General features: G+C 35.4%; 1 protein-coding gene across 1 annotated transcript in view; it reads left to right on the top strand.

Moving 5' to 3' along the window:
* The window catches only part of LOC145693013 (uncharacterized), a 53,608-nt gene that overhangs the window by 16,796 nt on the left and 20,323 nt on the right, over nucleotides 1–16,489 (top strand). The window contains exons 2-4 of the mRNA XM_081768663.1: nucleotides 314–4,532; nucleotides 9,631–9,843; nucleotides 13,735–13,898. Of these exons, the coding sequence (XP_081624789.1) occupies nucleotides 1,212–4,532; nucleotides 9,631–9,843; nucleotides 13,735–13,898 (3,698 nt within the window). The 5' untranslated portion in view covers nucleotides 314–1,211. The remainder of the gene's footprint in view (nucleotides 1–313; nucleotides 4,533–9,630; nucleotides 9,844–13,734; nucleotides 13,899–16,489) is intronic.

Raw genomic sequence — 16,489 nt, 5'->3', positions numbered from 1 at the left:
CAACTATTACTTCAATATTTCGGAACTTCTGCTCGCGGATTTTTTTTCTTTCTTTCTTCAGGAACAGACATTGTGTAGGTACAACTAAACATTTAAAGAACTTATTATAAAAAAGATGGCTTAAACCAGGGTTTGTTCTTGAGGAGTACCCAAGTAAAACATTCGAAATATTGTAGTATTAGTTGACATATAAAACAAGAAGGTGAATAATTCAGTACATGTATATTGTAATGTGTTTTGTACCCTTTATAAGAATTATATTTGTATAATTTACTATCAATATGTTAGCTAATATTCTTATTTTTCTTTTCAGCCCAGCTTTCCACCACTGAATGTAACCCATACAGAAGGCAACATGCTTCATATATAGAGGATTGCGTTAATGCTGTGTGTGATAAATGACTGGACACATACATCCAACAGCATTATGTAGGAACCAACCTATGATACAAAACAGACTACTCAGGGACAAAAAATTCGAAGTAGTATCTAGATCTGCTAGTCCTCTATAGAAGACATTTACAAAACCTATACAACAATAAATGTTCACTTCTTCATAGTTTTACAAGTACAATAGCAACGGTGACGGGTTCTCTAACCATACAGAATTGCCACATAGTTATGTTAATATGATAGTTACAGGATAATTTATAATTTATATATACAATATATACACATATATTCGATATATTTTCCATAGTTATACTTTAGGTTCAGTTATCAATAGTTGAAGATTTTTATATTGCACATGAATAATTACATTTGTTATAAGAAATACCCAAGAGGTTTTTGTAGCCAGACCAAAGAAAAAGAAAACCAAGAGAGAGTACACAAGAGCCAGTCTTAACTGCCAGTTAATATCTAGTTCCTGGAGATTTCTAATTTGAGCATATAATATATGCAGCTATTAAAATATATGACAAACTCATATATTTGGTTTGTTGCTGAATTGAGTTATTACTAATAAGATAATTGCATCGTGATAATACATCTAGATTGCTAATCTGACTGGTAGTAAAGATTATTAAAGACCAAATTTTAATAAGCAATTGTGCGCCATTATTACGGAAATGATGTGTATATGAAGTAGTACCGTTTGTATCCATATATTATATTTATATATAAATAAATAAATAAAATATAAATAAATATATATATATATAAATATATAATATAGTTCTTAAAGATTGTAGGAGGGAAATTAAACACAAATGACAATGAATGAAGATGTGGAAAGAAATAATCGTGAGGCATTATCCACGTATTCTCCCGCAGCGGAAAATGATGAGTCTGCTTCAGAGACTCATTTGGTTGATTCACAAGAAAATAAAGAGGAAGGCGTTTCGTCACAAGATGACGGTGAGGAATTGATACGGGATACAGGTCAGAATAATGCGGTGGATGAAACTGGTGAACACTCTGATGAGCAACAGGATGAAAAAGCGTCGCGAAATACAAGAAGAAGGAAACCACGTGAACCAGTGGCTGCCACAAGACGGAGTACACGAAAGATTATTAAACCTGAGATATATGAACATCAGATATACGTGGAACCTAGGACTCCCACGAAAACGAGGCAAAGGAAAGCCAAAAAGAAAGAAGATGCGCATGTCGGGATATGTCCACTTTGCTTCCAAGTTTTTATGGATGTTAAGCATCACGTAGAGACAGTACATCATTGTGAGTATTGTGTTAATTGCTACACTGTGATCAAATCAGATGGAAATAACAAGGTATGTAATTGTATACAACCGTCTGCTTCCTCTATTCCGTTTCAGCCGAATCTTTTTAATCAAGGAGGAGTGAATCCGTTTTTCTTAAATCCAATGTTGTTAGGCCTTCACTTACCTCATCTAGCATTACTTATGCAATCTCAAGCATCTTCCGCTGGGGCTGGATCCGTCCCGTTCCCATTCCAGCATCTTATCCCAGGGCAAAGTTCAGGCCTCCCTACAATGGACAATCCTGGTATGTATTTTCCATACCAGAGACAAGTGTCAAGTCCTAGTGCGTTAGAATCTCCTCCAACGCTACTAAGCACGTCCATGTCGCATCCTCAAAAAGTGCATCATGTACCTCAGAATTCTACTTCAACCCGTAAACGTACTCCATTCATATGCGAACTTTGTAATCAGTGGTTTCTTGTGCGGGAAAAATTTATTCTCCATTTAATTATGAATCATTCCATGAACTATTGCAAGTTTTGTTCAAAAATCTTTCATTCCAAAGTTGAAAAAGAAGAACATGAAAAGAAAACTCATTTTCCAGTTGTGTGTGATATTTGTAAGTCCTCCTTTAATACTAACGATCAGCTGGTGGATCATTACAAAGTAAAACATGATGTCCACACGTGCATATTCTGCGGGGTTCTTATAAGACCACGGACGTATTACGAAGTTCATGTTCGAAAGAAACATTTTTGTGGCGAGCGAGTGCTTGATAGTGTCGATATTAGTGGAAGCATTCATATTGTTGAGGACATGGGGAATGCGTGGTCCTTCGTGTGTGCATTGTGTAAGAAAGAGAGAAAGAAGGCCGAGATTTTCGGACATTTCTTTTCGTATCACAGACTTTCTTTGTCTTGCCTTATTGATTTGCTAGACTATGAAGGAATTGTTATATCGGTCACAGGAACACCGGCCCCAGCAAGTTCTGAAGACTTTGCAGATGATGATTGTAGTGCCTCAGGGACAACCGACGTAACTGCGCCGTGCAGTGACGAAACAACCAAGGAAGAATCCCAGACATGTACTGTGTGTTCAAAATTATATTCAGGGGACGTGCCAAAGGTAGCACATGATATTTTTTGTTCAGGAATGGCCTTTTGTAAATTTTGTGAACGTCTGTTTCCTTCGGATCTTGCAAGAGAACTTCATTTAATGAAGGAACATGGAAGTCTAGCGTGTGTAAAATGCCCCGATGTTTTTACTCAGGAAAATAATCTTTCTGCTCATTATCTGAAAGTACATAACACTATGTTGTGCCATTACTGTAATACCTTTTTATCTGCTGAAGAAAAAATCAAGGATCATTTAGTGTACGAGCACCAATGCATGGGAGGTATTTTGGATAAAGGTACGATGTGCAGTGACCTGTTCCAGTCTAATAAAACCAATGGTAGCTCTCTAATAACTTGTGCTCTGTGTGATGGAGACGTCACAGCTCATATAAAGGATATCAATTTAATTTTTCAACATCTGCAGCACCATAAAGTAGCATTGCGGCCAGCGCTTCACATGTTAGACATGACTCCTATCAGCAGCTTATTAGATCCTAGTGAAAAACAGAGTCGTAGACACAGAATCAATGAAATGCAGAACGAAAGCTTTAATAAATCAGTGATGTCGGAAATATCTGATAGGTCTAATACTGGGTCCCAATTCGGAGGAAACGAAACCACTGAGTGGCCTCGTAACAGAGAAGCTATAAACACGGACAACGATGCTGAGTCGTCTTTTAGAAATGATGAGGTTGTTAATCAGAGTCAGAGTGGTTCTGATTTTAAACCCGATTCTGAAAGTGGACAAGACCTTCCGAACGTCTATATAAAACCAGAACCACCAGATGAGGATGAACCTAGTGCAAACGAGAAGGTAAATGACACAGGTTCTGTTGATGCCGTAAGAACTGATATAAATTTTAGCACTGATAATGATGATCTGGACACAAACAAATCAGATGATGATTCCAGCGATATTTCTTCCGACTTTGAAGAAGGTGCTGATAATGAACGTGACGAAGACTTTACAGCTGATGATGATGATGATGACGCAAGTGTGGATGGTAAAGCAGAAGCTACTGTGGACAGTGACATTGGTGAAGCTGACTTCGATCCCAATGACGTCGAATGCGTGACTGATACTAGTGATGAGAGTGACGATGGCAACGATCCATCAGTGGAGAACAATGAACACTATGACAATAACGCTGAGGAGTCCAAAGAACACAAAGATCAGCAAAAAATTTTAAAAGATAAACCTAAACTTAATACCTTGAAGAAGGACAGCAAGCAAAGACCTGTGGGAATGGATGGGAATAAGATAAATCATTCAGAGGGAACGGTATATCTAGATCCTCCAAGTAGTTCGTCTCCTTCAAAGGCTGTGGAAATCGTTTGTGAACTGTGTTCAGCGAAATTTACTGGGAAACAAGATTTTCGGAGACATATGTCAAGCGTTCACAAATTTTCAAGTCGGTACATGCCATTTAGCTGTCCAGAATGTGGGAAGGGTTTCAATTTCCAATTCTCATTGCACAGTCACATGAGCAAAGTTCATCATTTGATTGAAGGGATGCATTTTAAATGCCCATTCTGCCCAACCGTAGCCGCTGTGAAAAACAGCATGAGGAGGCATATTGCAAGAACACATCATAAGCAACACCTTTCAGAGGAGCTGGCCTACAAGTGTCGGTTTTGTGATCAACTGTTTTGGGAACTGGCTGAAAGAAATGACCATCAAGTGTCCGAACACAAGGACCAGCTAGGAGTGTTCTTCAAATGCTACAGTTGTAGCAATATTTATTCTAGTAAGGTAAGAATATTTAATTTAAATATTTATTTGTAATTCATAGTTTATGAACAATTTGTGCATTTGAAAGTATTTGGTGCAAGCATGCAAATTGAAGTTTTAAATTCTGTACTAGTAGTGATGCCAAATATACTTTATTTTCGTTACAGAATAGGGTAATAATAATCTAGGCACCAACTTGACAAAAGTGCTCTCCTTTTCGAGTTTAAGGACAAATCATGTAACAATTTGGCATCCGATATTTTTTGAATATATACCCATCACTGATCACAAAAATGCTGGATGCCAGAAAAAATACCTCACGGGAGGGGAGAAAGCCAAAATTTTAGCCGTTTCTGTTATTCACTATAACTCCGTAACTGTTGGAGTTAGAGCATCCAACCTTTTTCATTTTGTTTATCTGATTGTCTTCTACAATTTAATTCTAGTGCATTTTTAAGTTAAATATAATGGTTTTCTTATTATTTTCATTTTTACTGTTTTGGTTGCGCGTGACGTGAGTTTTTTAGCCACAGATTCTTTACAAGATGGAATTCGGAAAAATATTTCCTCTAAAAGTTTTTCGTCATTTTATGCTCTTTTAAAAAATGTATACTTACATTAGTGTAGGACTAATAGTGCCTGAGTTATAAGCGACTTTATTCTGTCGTGTGCGAAACTGATCACGGTGCAGCCCAAAAGTTACTTTCCCACAAGTTTTAGAAGGTATCAGAGACACGTATGAAGAAACAATTTTGTAGTTTCTCATACTGTGTACTAGAGAAAGCTCTCTTTTCATTATTCAGAGAAATTTTGTTTTGACAAGGGTTATTTTCCGAAAAGCCCCTCAACTGATATTAAAAATGAATATTTTTAATTAGATTATAGACAGACTTAATCATCAGGATTATATACTTGCAGGCAGACAAGATTTATATATATATATATATATATATATATAATATTATTAATATATATAAATATACTTGCAGGCAGACAAGATTTATATATATATTAATATATAATATTGTTTCTTCATACGTGTCTCTGATACCTTCTAAAACATGCACAAATATGCAGTTTTCTATTCATTTTTCTGAAAAAAAAAAAAAAAAAAAAAAACTTATTTCGACAAGGGTTGTATTTGCTACAAGTCGTTCGCTTTATGTACTACAGTGATACTGAGCAGAATAGAGCAGGAACCAGATTTCAAAATTGCCTTCACGAGAGAATCATGAACAATTTTCCTTCCACGTTTATAAACGTTTAAACTGTTAAATGTTATTTACAGAAGAAGCACTTGCCTATTATTAAGATTGTGTACAGTTGCTATAATGCAATGAATCTATAATAAGAAACGTGATAGAAGAAAACTATATGCTTAATAAATCTCTACACAAGAGAACAAATTATTTGATTACTAGAATTAGTTCTTAATAATGTTATGCCAATTTTATATCTCGAAAAAGATAAAGCAATTTGTGATGTCTTTGATGCATGATTCAGTCTTCATCACTCTGTTCATTAACTGATGTTGAATTTTTATACTCGGTCGGACAACTACACATTGGAGTGCACAAGAAACCTTGATTCTTAATTTCTGTTTCAAACTTACACCTCAAGTTTCTGACAGCTACACATGCTAATCTCTAAAGAAGCCTTGGAAATATCTTCGTGTGTTTATAACTGGTCTCAGAATTTGGTCCTCAAAGTACCATCCGGAGTCTTCTGGCCTTGGTAGATCAATCTCACACTTAACAGCATTCCCCAAATTGGTCTTTGTTAATGGAATCTCTTTATATGTTGTATCAGAGCATCAGTAATTGGAGGTAATCTCTCCAGGCTGCATTTTGCTAAAAGTAGGAGCCTAGCTTCATCACGGATCTTCGCATTAACTTTGAGGACAAGAACGTGGATGGCAAATTGTTTCCTGCTGTTTCGCTCAGTACCATTGTAGTAAATAAATCGGACTTGTAGCAAAATAAACCCTTGTCGAAACAAGATTTTTTCAGAAAAATGAATAGAAAGATGCATGTTTTAGAAGGTATCACAGACACTTATAAAGAAACAGATTTGCAGAGTTTCTCATACTGTGTACTAGAGAAAGCTCTCTCTTCATTCTTCAGAGAAATTTTGTTTTGACAAGAGTTAGTTTCCGAAAAGCCCCTCAACTGATATTAAAAACGGCTCTAGCTCCAATGGTTACGGGGTTATAGTGAATAATAGAAACGGCTAAAATTTCGGGTCCCCCCCTCCCTTCGCGTGAGGTGTTTTTTTCTGGCATCGGCATTTTTGTGATCAGTGATGGGTATATATTCAAAAAATATCAGATGCCAAATTGTTACATGATTTGCCCTTAGAACTCAATTTTTAAGCCCCGATGCCTAGATTAGATTATAGACGGACTTAATCATAAGGATTATATACTTGCAGGCAAACAAGATTTTATATATATATAATTAATCATCATCAGCTGCTAATATCTACTGTTTGTGGGAAAGTGACTTTCGGGCCGCACCATGATACCGTCGAAATGAGATACTACGTTAATAAAATGATTCATATATATATACTGAAGACTATTTAATTCAATATATAAATGAAGAAAGTCTATGAATATGAAAGAAGCTTGTAATTGTTTGTGATCGAATACGTTGTTAATGAGTCTATGATAATCTTAATGATTACTGTATTGATCGTCTTATCAAAGTTCCGTAAATATATTTTATTACTCATCTCATTTAAAGTTTCTTCATTATGTGACGGGATCAGTTGAACTCTTGGGGCCTATTTATTTCGGCATTGATTTTTAATTTTAAAGCTTAAGTTAGCTGAAGTATGGTGGGAACTGTACCCCTTATATACCGAGCATGCGATCACACGAAGTCCGAATTCTGAGTATTTTAAATGTAAAAAGGGCTCGCACAAAACCGATTTTTCGTAATGTACGGGTGGGCAGAAATATACAGCAGTAAACTTGTGACTTAAAACAAATCTGCTGGAGAAAAAGATCGAAATAGGAATAGTATTAACAAAATAATAATAAGCCAATCTAATATTAATTACTTAAGAATGGGTTATTGTGATGTGCATATATATCTATTTGAATAGTCTGTATATTTCGAGTTGAGTTTCGGCCCTGCTAATTCCATATCAGACCCAAAGTAACCCGAGAGAAATACTAGCTCAGTTAAATATTAAATGGTGCCTTAGGGGACCTCAGGTTTTGAATGCATTTACAGTATACAATATGAGGTTAAGGTACCATGTAAGTTTATAACGGCTAGACGGGGGACAATATAGTGATAGGAGTAGAACGGAAGTCCTTCATCTTGGATTCAGGTTCAGAAATTTTAATAGGAAAAGGTCGTGCGACATATCAGTTCGGGTGGCTTTTCGTCATAAAGACACATCGGACGTTATTTCGAACTCAACCTACAATCATTCTAGAAGATCTGCACTTGCTGCTGGAGACGACAGTCGTTTTCTCGCTGGACTGCTGCTATTTTTAGAAGGGCTTCTGATTTTGCATGCAACTTAATTTTAGCTCCTGTGTGGATGTTTTTTCTTGTATTTTAACTTATTCCTAGTTTTATTATTGGTGATTTTGTCTTTGATATGTTTTTATGATTAAGTTCTGTATTTGCATGGGTGCAAAAAGGTCGCTCCGTCGACGCACCCAATAATATCTTACTCTACTCTCATTTGTCTGTCCAAACTTACAGGGTACCTTTGCCTCGTATTGTATACTGTAAATACTTTCAAAATTTGAAGTCGCTTGGAGTACTATTCAATTTTATTCAATTTAGTTCATGCTTTTTATGGGTTGCTTTGGTCAGATGTGGAACCATTTTAGGATATGAGATTTAAAAATAACTCGGAAATCGAAAAATAAGGACCACCTTAATGTATAATATTTATTTCACTGTACAATAAAAAAAAACTACTATATACATATGTATAGCAGCACAATATCTTTTTGAGTTATTAAAATCCATAGAAAATAAAAATACAAAGGTAATAAGAAAGGGGTCAACTTGTGTTTGCAATAAAACGGGTGCTCCCTACTGTTGCTGGGTCCTTCAATATTAGCCATCGTAGATATCAAATCTCCGATGTAATAGAAAAGTGGTGCGAACTGAAAATCCACCGTCTCAAAGAATAGCAAGTAGTATCTAACGTTCCGCCGCGCGAGTGTACAACGTAAATCATATAATTGTGCAAGATGTACATCTAGTAAAGAAACATAAGGTTTGGGTTTATGTGCTTCGTCCTTGGCGAACAACCGAAAGCCGAAGAATTTTATCTTGCAGGGAAGAGGTAAAGTGGATGGGGTATGGGTGTATATATCTGAAAGTGATTTATCATCTCCTAGATTCCAGAGGTCGTTCTGACTAGGGGCTTAAATGTGCGGATAATTTTCCTCGCGACTTTGATTGGTGGTTGTTGCTACAATAACACACTTATGCTGCTTAGAGAGGATGAAAAGGCCAAAATCAATGAAGCTTATTACCAGACGAATATGTTGGATCCATGATATTTCATCCCTATATCGCGTTTCTTCACCAGGACATGCCATCCAATCTGACGGCAAACTCAACGGGAACTGGACGAAATGGATGATAGGTGAAACTGAAGTTCATGCAATTCCTCTTGCAGATATTCCTTTGAAATCCCCTGGTGAATCAGCCAAGTATTTTTGTGATTTCTGTTATTGAAACGAGCATTCAACCATCGACAGCCACACACACACTCGAGAATCTTTGGAGAGTTTTTCAAGAGAAATGAAAAAGACTTGATTAAACTGTGCTTCAACACTGTCTCCTTCATTGGAAACTGAGATGCTGAACGATAGCTTACATATTTTGCACAACTGCCGGTGGTGTTGCGGTATCTCTTAAGTTGGTATGGGTGTCTTTATAATACACCTGAAACTACATTCTATACTTAGTATTGTCATAATTACGAAACTGTAGTACATGTAAGTATCGTATTATGTGTATTAATTTTGTAACAAGCTGCTGCAAAATACAAGATTCTGTAATATATATTTTTGTAGTGGGTAATGTTTGGTGCTTTGGTTCTATTATTCGATACTATAACTTTGATATTTTTTTTTCAGGTGTGTTTAAAACGCCATTTCAAGATAAATCATCCAGACCAGCCTTTATATGATGATGTGGCCTTTAAGTGTAAACACTGTTTAATGTTGTTTCCTAAGCTGCAGATGCTGAAGAGTCATTTAAAAGAAGCTCATCCAGCCTCTGTCGTTTTCCGATGTTTATTTTGTAATTCATTGTTGAAGACAAAGAAGACGTTGAAACACCATGTAAAAGTACGTAGCTGTTTCTTTTTATTTTCTAGATGCAATTTAGGTCATCATTTTTCTTTTAACGTTCCTTATTTACCTTGGTGTCGGTAGCCAGGCATAAACTTATGAAATTTTCGTGAAGTATTATGATTTGCGTGAAGTATCATAATTCGCGAATTATGATTCGTTTTATTATTGCGATAAATTTGGAAGTTTGTCTCTAATTTCCAGGGATCAGTATGTTGATAGATTTCGAAAACAAGGCTTGGGAAATAATCACGGTGTTAAATTCTGATTTGGAAGTAAAAGAAACCAGGGATAATCCAAGAGGCACGTGAGGGAGAGTATCAAGTTGACAGTAGATGAATTAATCTGCGGCGATGGACTTTGAGCTTCTTAAACCGAAGTATCAGCTCATAAATGAGCTAGTAAAAAATACAAAAATATACTGCTTTCAAATGCATTTTAATTAAACTAAACTGTTTCAGCAAACGTGTTGCCTTCCTCACAGTAACTCTGGAAACTTCACATTTAAGTTTTCTTTTTCTTCACTTCTCAAAATATCTTTCTGCACTTTTTTCGTGTGTCTAGTTGAAAAATGATAGGGTTTAAGCTCTCTTGTTAATGTAGATCCCTTGCACTTGAACAACTCGCCTTTTAAACGACCTTTGACTGCAAATTAATACTTTGCGGTAAAACTTCGTTTGTATCAACATTTTTGTAAGAAGTTCTAGTGCAAAGCATTTGTAGTAGTAGAGCATTCAAAAGAAAAGTTCGGGTACAATGAATTTCATTAATAAGAGTTTAAACCGCATAATTTTATCAACTGGGCGCACACAGAATTAAAATAAAGTTCTGAGAAGTTGTGTGAGAGAGAGAGAGAGAGAGAGAGAAAAGAAAAGAACCTTCAGTGTGAGGTCTTCAAGGCTACTGACGAAGGCAACCGTGTTCGTAGAAATAGTTTCTTGCATTAGGACGAATAAAGTTATATATTTTACTAGTTACATAAATATATATAAAATCTTATCCTTAAATACTATAGTTAGTTTATGATGAAAATGATAGTGAAAACATAATAGTATGTACTGAAAAACTATATTACGAGTTCTTACTTATGTGAGATAGGTAAGAGAAGAAGTAGGTAGAAAAGAAATACATACATTAAAGTACAAAGGTCGATCAAAAAGTAACACACAATCCACTGTATATTGGTAAGCGCTAGAGAAATGAAATGTTAGATAAAAGCATTGGTTCTTTAGAAATGTCACTCAATACATGATCTATTTGCCTCTGCAGGGCCGCGATGGCTCAGTGGTAGAGTATTCACCTCTGGTGTTTGGGGTCCCAGCTCGCGCCAAGTAAACTTTGTGGTGGACAGACACCGTATGCGTGGGTTTCCTCGGGGTTCTGTTTCCTCCCACTTTCTTCATTCCACTATTTCGTTCATTTCTTATCAACACCGTCTCCTTTAGCCTAACGGGCATAATCGTGGGACGTAAAACTCAAGATTTCATTTATTTTTTTCCGTTTGCCTCTCCACTACAGCCATTTTCGTTTACTTGGCGCGGATACAAGTTTGCAAAACTCGTGAGGTTGCTCATTATGTCACTTTTTCACAACGCAATAAGCTTGTTGTTGTTTACAAACGGTCTCCATTCCATCGGCTACCTTTTGCTCTCAAGATCGGAATGAACCAGCCACTTTCACCACACATGATGAATCCATAAAAGCAATCTGGAAAACCACCCGAGAAACTTTGCAAAAAATAATCATCACACATGTTCTTCGTGATTTGCATAATCTTCCTCCTCAAGACCCGTAGAACGCAGCGAGCACTTTACATATATATATATATATATATAGTTGCATTAGCATGAATACTGACACTAATACCTGTGTGCTCCATGATGTGTCTTGTGGTAATGTATTTATGTTGTGTTTTTGGATGAGTTTCTCAATTGCAGATTAGTTTCCAACGGTTGTGACGGTTGACGGTCTACCTGACCATGGCAGTTCCTGGAGGCTGTAATCACTACGCTGAAATAGACTGCCTCGATTCGGTGTGTTATGCCAATAGACCTGGCAGCAGCTTACTGTAAATCGATGTTGAATATCCCCACATTTTTTTAGAGAAGTTCGATCAATGTGCGTTGGCATAAGGTGTCACGTTGAACAACCATAAAACAATAAAACACAGAAAATTAAAAAAGAAAAAAAATCAAAAATTTAAACGAGAGAGAGAGAGAGAGGAGAGTTTTTAAAAATTATTTTTCTTTTGATTTGGAGAAAGTGATTGGAATAATAAAGGATTTTTTTTTGGGGGGGGGAGAAGAGAATAAATTAATGAATCATAAGGATGAAAACCTTATCTTTTTCTATATATATTCTTTCCATTCTCTTCATCTTTAGGCCTTACCCCCTCGAACAAGAGAAATAAAAATTCTTTTTTTCGAAAGGGACGAAAGATGAAAAAAGTATAGTTTCGATTTTAGCGGAATTTACTATCCTTCATTAAGTAAGGGTATGGTATCCACAAATAAAAGGATTTTGGAATACAGTTATTTTTATTTGAGCTTCTGGGTTTTCATTGAAATGTGTCTTAATTTGTAGAGAGGAAGTGCTTAGAGTTTACGAAAATAGCTTATAAAGTTGCACATGCTTTGGGTCAGTACTCAGTGGATGACCGGAGTAATTTTAGTCAGACTTTCGATCTTTCAATAGGGATGCTTTTATAGATGATCAAAGTCTACTTTCGACTTTGTGCTTGTAATTCTTATTTCTTGTTATACATTTATAGGTACGTTTGTATCATTTTCCATCAACAATTATACATTTATAATAATTTAATTATGTTTCTTCTCATAAGTTAAGTATATATATATATAGATAGATAGATATAATTTGTTTATTCTTATTTTAAAATTATTCCGGCATTTAAAATGATGCAGCAATTTGCGAACAATATTTATGATACATGAGTTCAAATAAAGCTTCAATATCAATCTCTCTCGTTAACCATTCATTTGTGTGCTTTTTCAGTACCAATACGAAATGTTCAAATTTGTATAAAACAAGATTTTTTTCAGGTAGACATGTAAAAAATATTTTGTAACTGGAATGCAGCATTTGAAAAAAGGGGCACAAAAAGTGTTACGGGTGTTGCTAACACTATCCAAAAATACGTAACGAAAGACTTGACTTCTTTATTTGCAATTTGCAGTGAAATAAAAGGCAAGAAGTTCCTGGAACTTTAGTCGCAAACTCTCTCAGTTGAAAGTTTTCAATACATTTTCCAACTGTAGAAATCTGTAAGCATATATTTCATAATTAATGCGTACAGGAAAAAAAAAAAGAAAAAAAAAAAAAAAAGAATCACTAACGAGCCTTCAAAGATTACTGACTTTTTTATTTTCGTGTAAGATTAGATGAGATGATAAATGTCATTAGTGAATCCTTTTGAAAGTGTGTACTTCTCTACATGTTGAATTAGATAATAGAAGTACACCTTTTCAACGTTAATTGTTAATCTTAGAAACAAGTATTTACCTCTTTTCGGCTTTGAGTGTGTTGACGGAGGTTTAAAAGTAACCTGTTTATATGGTGAACTTAGTTTATTTGGAGGTACATTAATATCTTGTACGAGGAGCTCCGTACAATCTTATTGAAACGTACTAAATTAATATGGATAGCAGATTATCACTTCGAAAACGCATTTAACAGATCTATTACAGTGCGTATAGGTATTGTTCAGTCTACTACCTAAATTTTTCACATTTTCCAATGGGCTTTATAAATTGCTGCTTAGTAAAGTAATTGTTCGTGTAGAGATGTTTAAAGTTTTACTAGCTATTTGTTTGTTTGATACTTATTACACTTGTATGCCTTTTTTTTTTTTTTTTTTTTTTTTTACTGTAGGTTGTTCATTCAGAGGCTCGAAGGCGTGAGTGTGATCTGTGCGGAAAAGTTCTCTGGAGCAAAAGAGCCTATGGTATACATTATCGGATGAAACATAGCAAAGTATCTAAAGTTGGATTCAGGTGTAGAATTTGCCAAAAGAAATTTGATTCCAAAGATGAAAGGTTAGTAAATTTTCAATAATTAAGCATGTCTGTCTCTACTCACTTGTTAATGTTGTAGAACAATTAGTACATTATTACTAATTGAGCATAAAGAACACATATCAAATCCGTATACATGAAAGAAGTCATGAGTGAATGAGGACTGACTGACTGGTCAACCAACGCCCAGGTTAAACCGCTAGAACTAGAAATTGAAATTTCGACAGTGCATAGGATTTGTGACCACTAAAGAAGGATTTTTTAAAATTCGACAGGGACTGGTTAGCGGAAATAAAGGTGACAGTTATTATAGTAAAATGTCCATATCCGAATCTCGAAAGGGTAGAAACATGGAATTTAGTATATACACTTCCCATTTAAAAAAAAAAAAATAGGCACATGTTTTTTCGTTTTTCGGTATTTTCTCTAAAAGGGAAGAGAAGAAAAGGTTAAAATTATTATAATAGGATGGCCGTATTTTAAAATTCTTTAAGATTAGAGACATGGTACTGTATTTAGTATTTTCACTTTTTAAAATAAGTAAATACTGTTTCAGCTTTATATATATTTCCCTAAAAGAAACAAAAAAAGAATGGGAGTTACAATTTTATAATAAGATGCTATAGCAAATGAGATATGCCACAGCATTTCGGGAAATTCCGCTTTTAACGATAGAAGGGGAGCAATTTCTATTTCTTTTTCTCAATATATAAAAATGTCTTTAGGCTGTCAGTCTCGTCATCACAGGAAAACGGATAATCCGCTTGAAATGAATTTTTGAATACAGTTCGCACTTGGTCCAACGTGCGTTTTTATCAGGAACAAAAATTTAATTCTTTCGTTTAGTGTTGAATAAAAAAAACAAAGAAAGATAAAAAAAGCTTCTATATGTGAAACTAGGTGTCGCATATTTTTCCTCGTAATATTTCTATATTTAAAAGTAGTACTCCTGAGTGAATGATAGATTGTTCAACACCCGGTGTCGCCTATATTTTTTTTTCTTCGTAATATTTCTATATATAAAAGTAGTACTCCTGGGTGACTGAGTGAATGATTGATTGTTCAACACCCAGGCCAAATTTCTGGAGCTAAATTTCAGTGCATAGGGTTAGTAACATAAGGTAGCACTAAGGAAGGATTTTTGGAGATTCGATTGCTTGTTTCTTCCGTTATACCGGACATGTAGCAACCATAGCTTTACAAGATCAAAGAACTAAATGCTGAGTGGTATACAACAATCCATTTCCCATATGTTTGGGGGCGCGGTGGCTCAGTGGTAGAGCGTTCACCTCTGGTGCTTGGGGTCCCGGGTTCGATCCCAGCTCCCGCCAAGTGAACTTTGTGGTGGACAAACACCGTGCTCGTGGGTTTTCTCGGGGTTCTCCCGTTTCCTCCCACTTTCTTCATTCCACCAATTCACTCATCTCTCATCATCACCGTCTCCTTTAGCCTAACCGGCGTAAGCGTGGGACGTAAAACTCAACGATTTCATTTCATTTCATTTCCCATATGTCATCAATGAATTGCGTAAAACATAACTAAACCATCGCATCATTCTTCATCACGACATCACCAGTTTCCATTCAGCACATCAAACTGTTGATTTTTTTGTCCAGTAAAAATGTCGAGTTAATGACTCTGTCAGTATATATCAGATTTACCTCCTAACGTTTTTTGAACCCATGCATGAAAATTAAGATGAATGGTGCGCAATGTGTGTTGCCTGAAGCAGTTATTGACGCATTCCAAACAGTTGTTTCTGTCGTAGCATTCTCAGATTTGAAAGATTGTTTTTAAATTTGGTTTGAGCGTTTGCAAGGGTGTATTGATCTTAAAGGTGAATATTCAAAGAACAATAAAGCCAGTTCCAGAATTTCACGTGTCTTTTTACATATTGATTGCAGAAATTTTTCCAGCAGTTCTCGTAGGTATGAATTAAGTTTCAGCAGCAGCCAGTCATCATAGGTGTATAATTTGACTTGACCCTTAACTCTCCATCTTTGAATGTTCCTGTCCTCGCTGTCTAGACCAGAGGGTTATAGGGAACCTGTGGAGGTAGAATCTTCTGAGTACTTTATATACATGTAACGGGACAGGACTGAAGATAATATATGTTTGGTATTCGGATTAGATATAATATCACTCTCAACACAGTTATCGTTGACAGTCCTTGATTACTTATAAGATGTTCAAGTTGTTTTCTGCTTTTCATACAACGCGTCTATAGACGTTATTAAAGCATATTTAAACAACACTAGAGTACGTCACTGTTTGTTTACTTATTGTTTTCACTTTTAAAAATCATATCTGTATCTTAACTTCTAAATGTTCCCTTATTAACAGGAGCCTGCTCGCATTTTTTTCTCTGGTAGTTTGGCGTGAATATTTAAAATCCCTTGAATTTTCTGTACAATGTAGTACGTCTACAGTATCCATCATATTATTTCTTCCCTACAAAGTATATATATATATATATATATATATATATATATATATATATATATATATATATATATATATATATATATATATATAGGTATCCCTGACTTCGTTATCTGCCCGCCATATTGAATTCAGATCCCGTTTTTTAAATGGTACTATGTCATATGACG

The sequence above is a fragment of the Thermobia domestica genome, chromosome 8 (genome assembly GCF_964235325.1).
Source record: "Thermobia domestica chromosome 8, izTheDome1.hap1.1, whole genome shotgun sequence".
Classification (NCBI taxonomy): domain Eukaryota; kingdom Metazoa; phylum Arthropoda; class Insecta; order Zygentoma; family Lepismatidae; genus Thermobia; species Thermobia domestica.
This window is presented reverse-complemented; position numbering and strand designations above follow the sequence as displayed.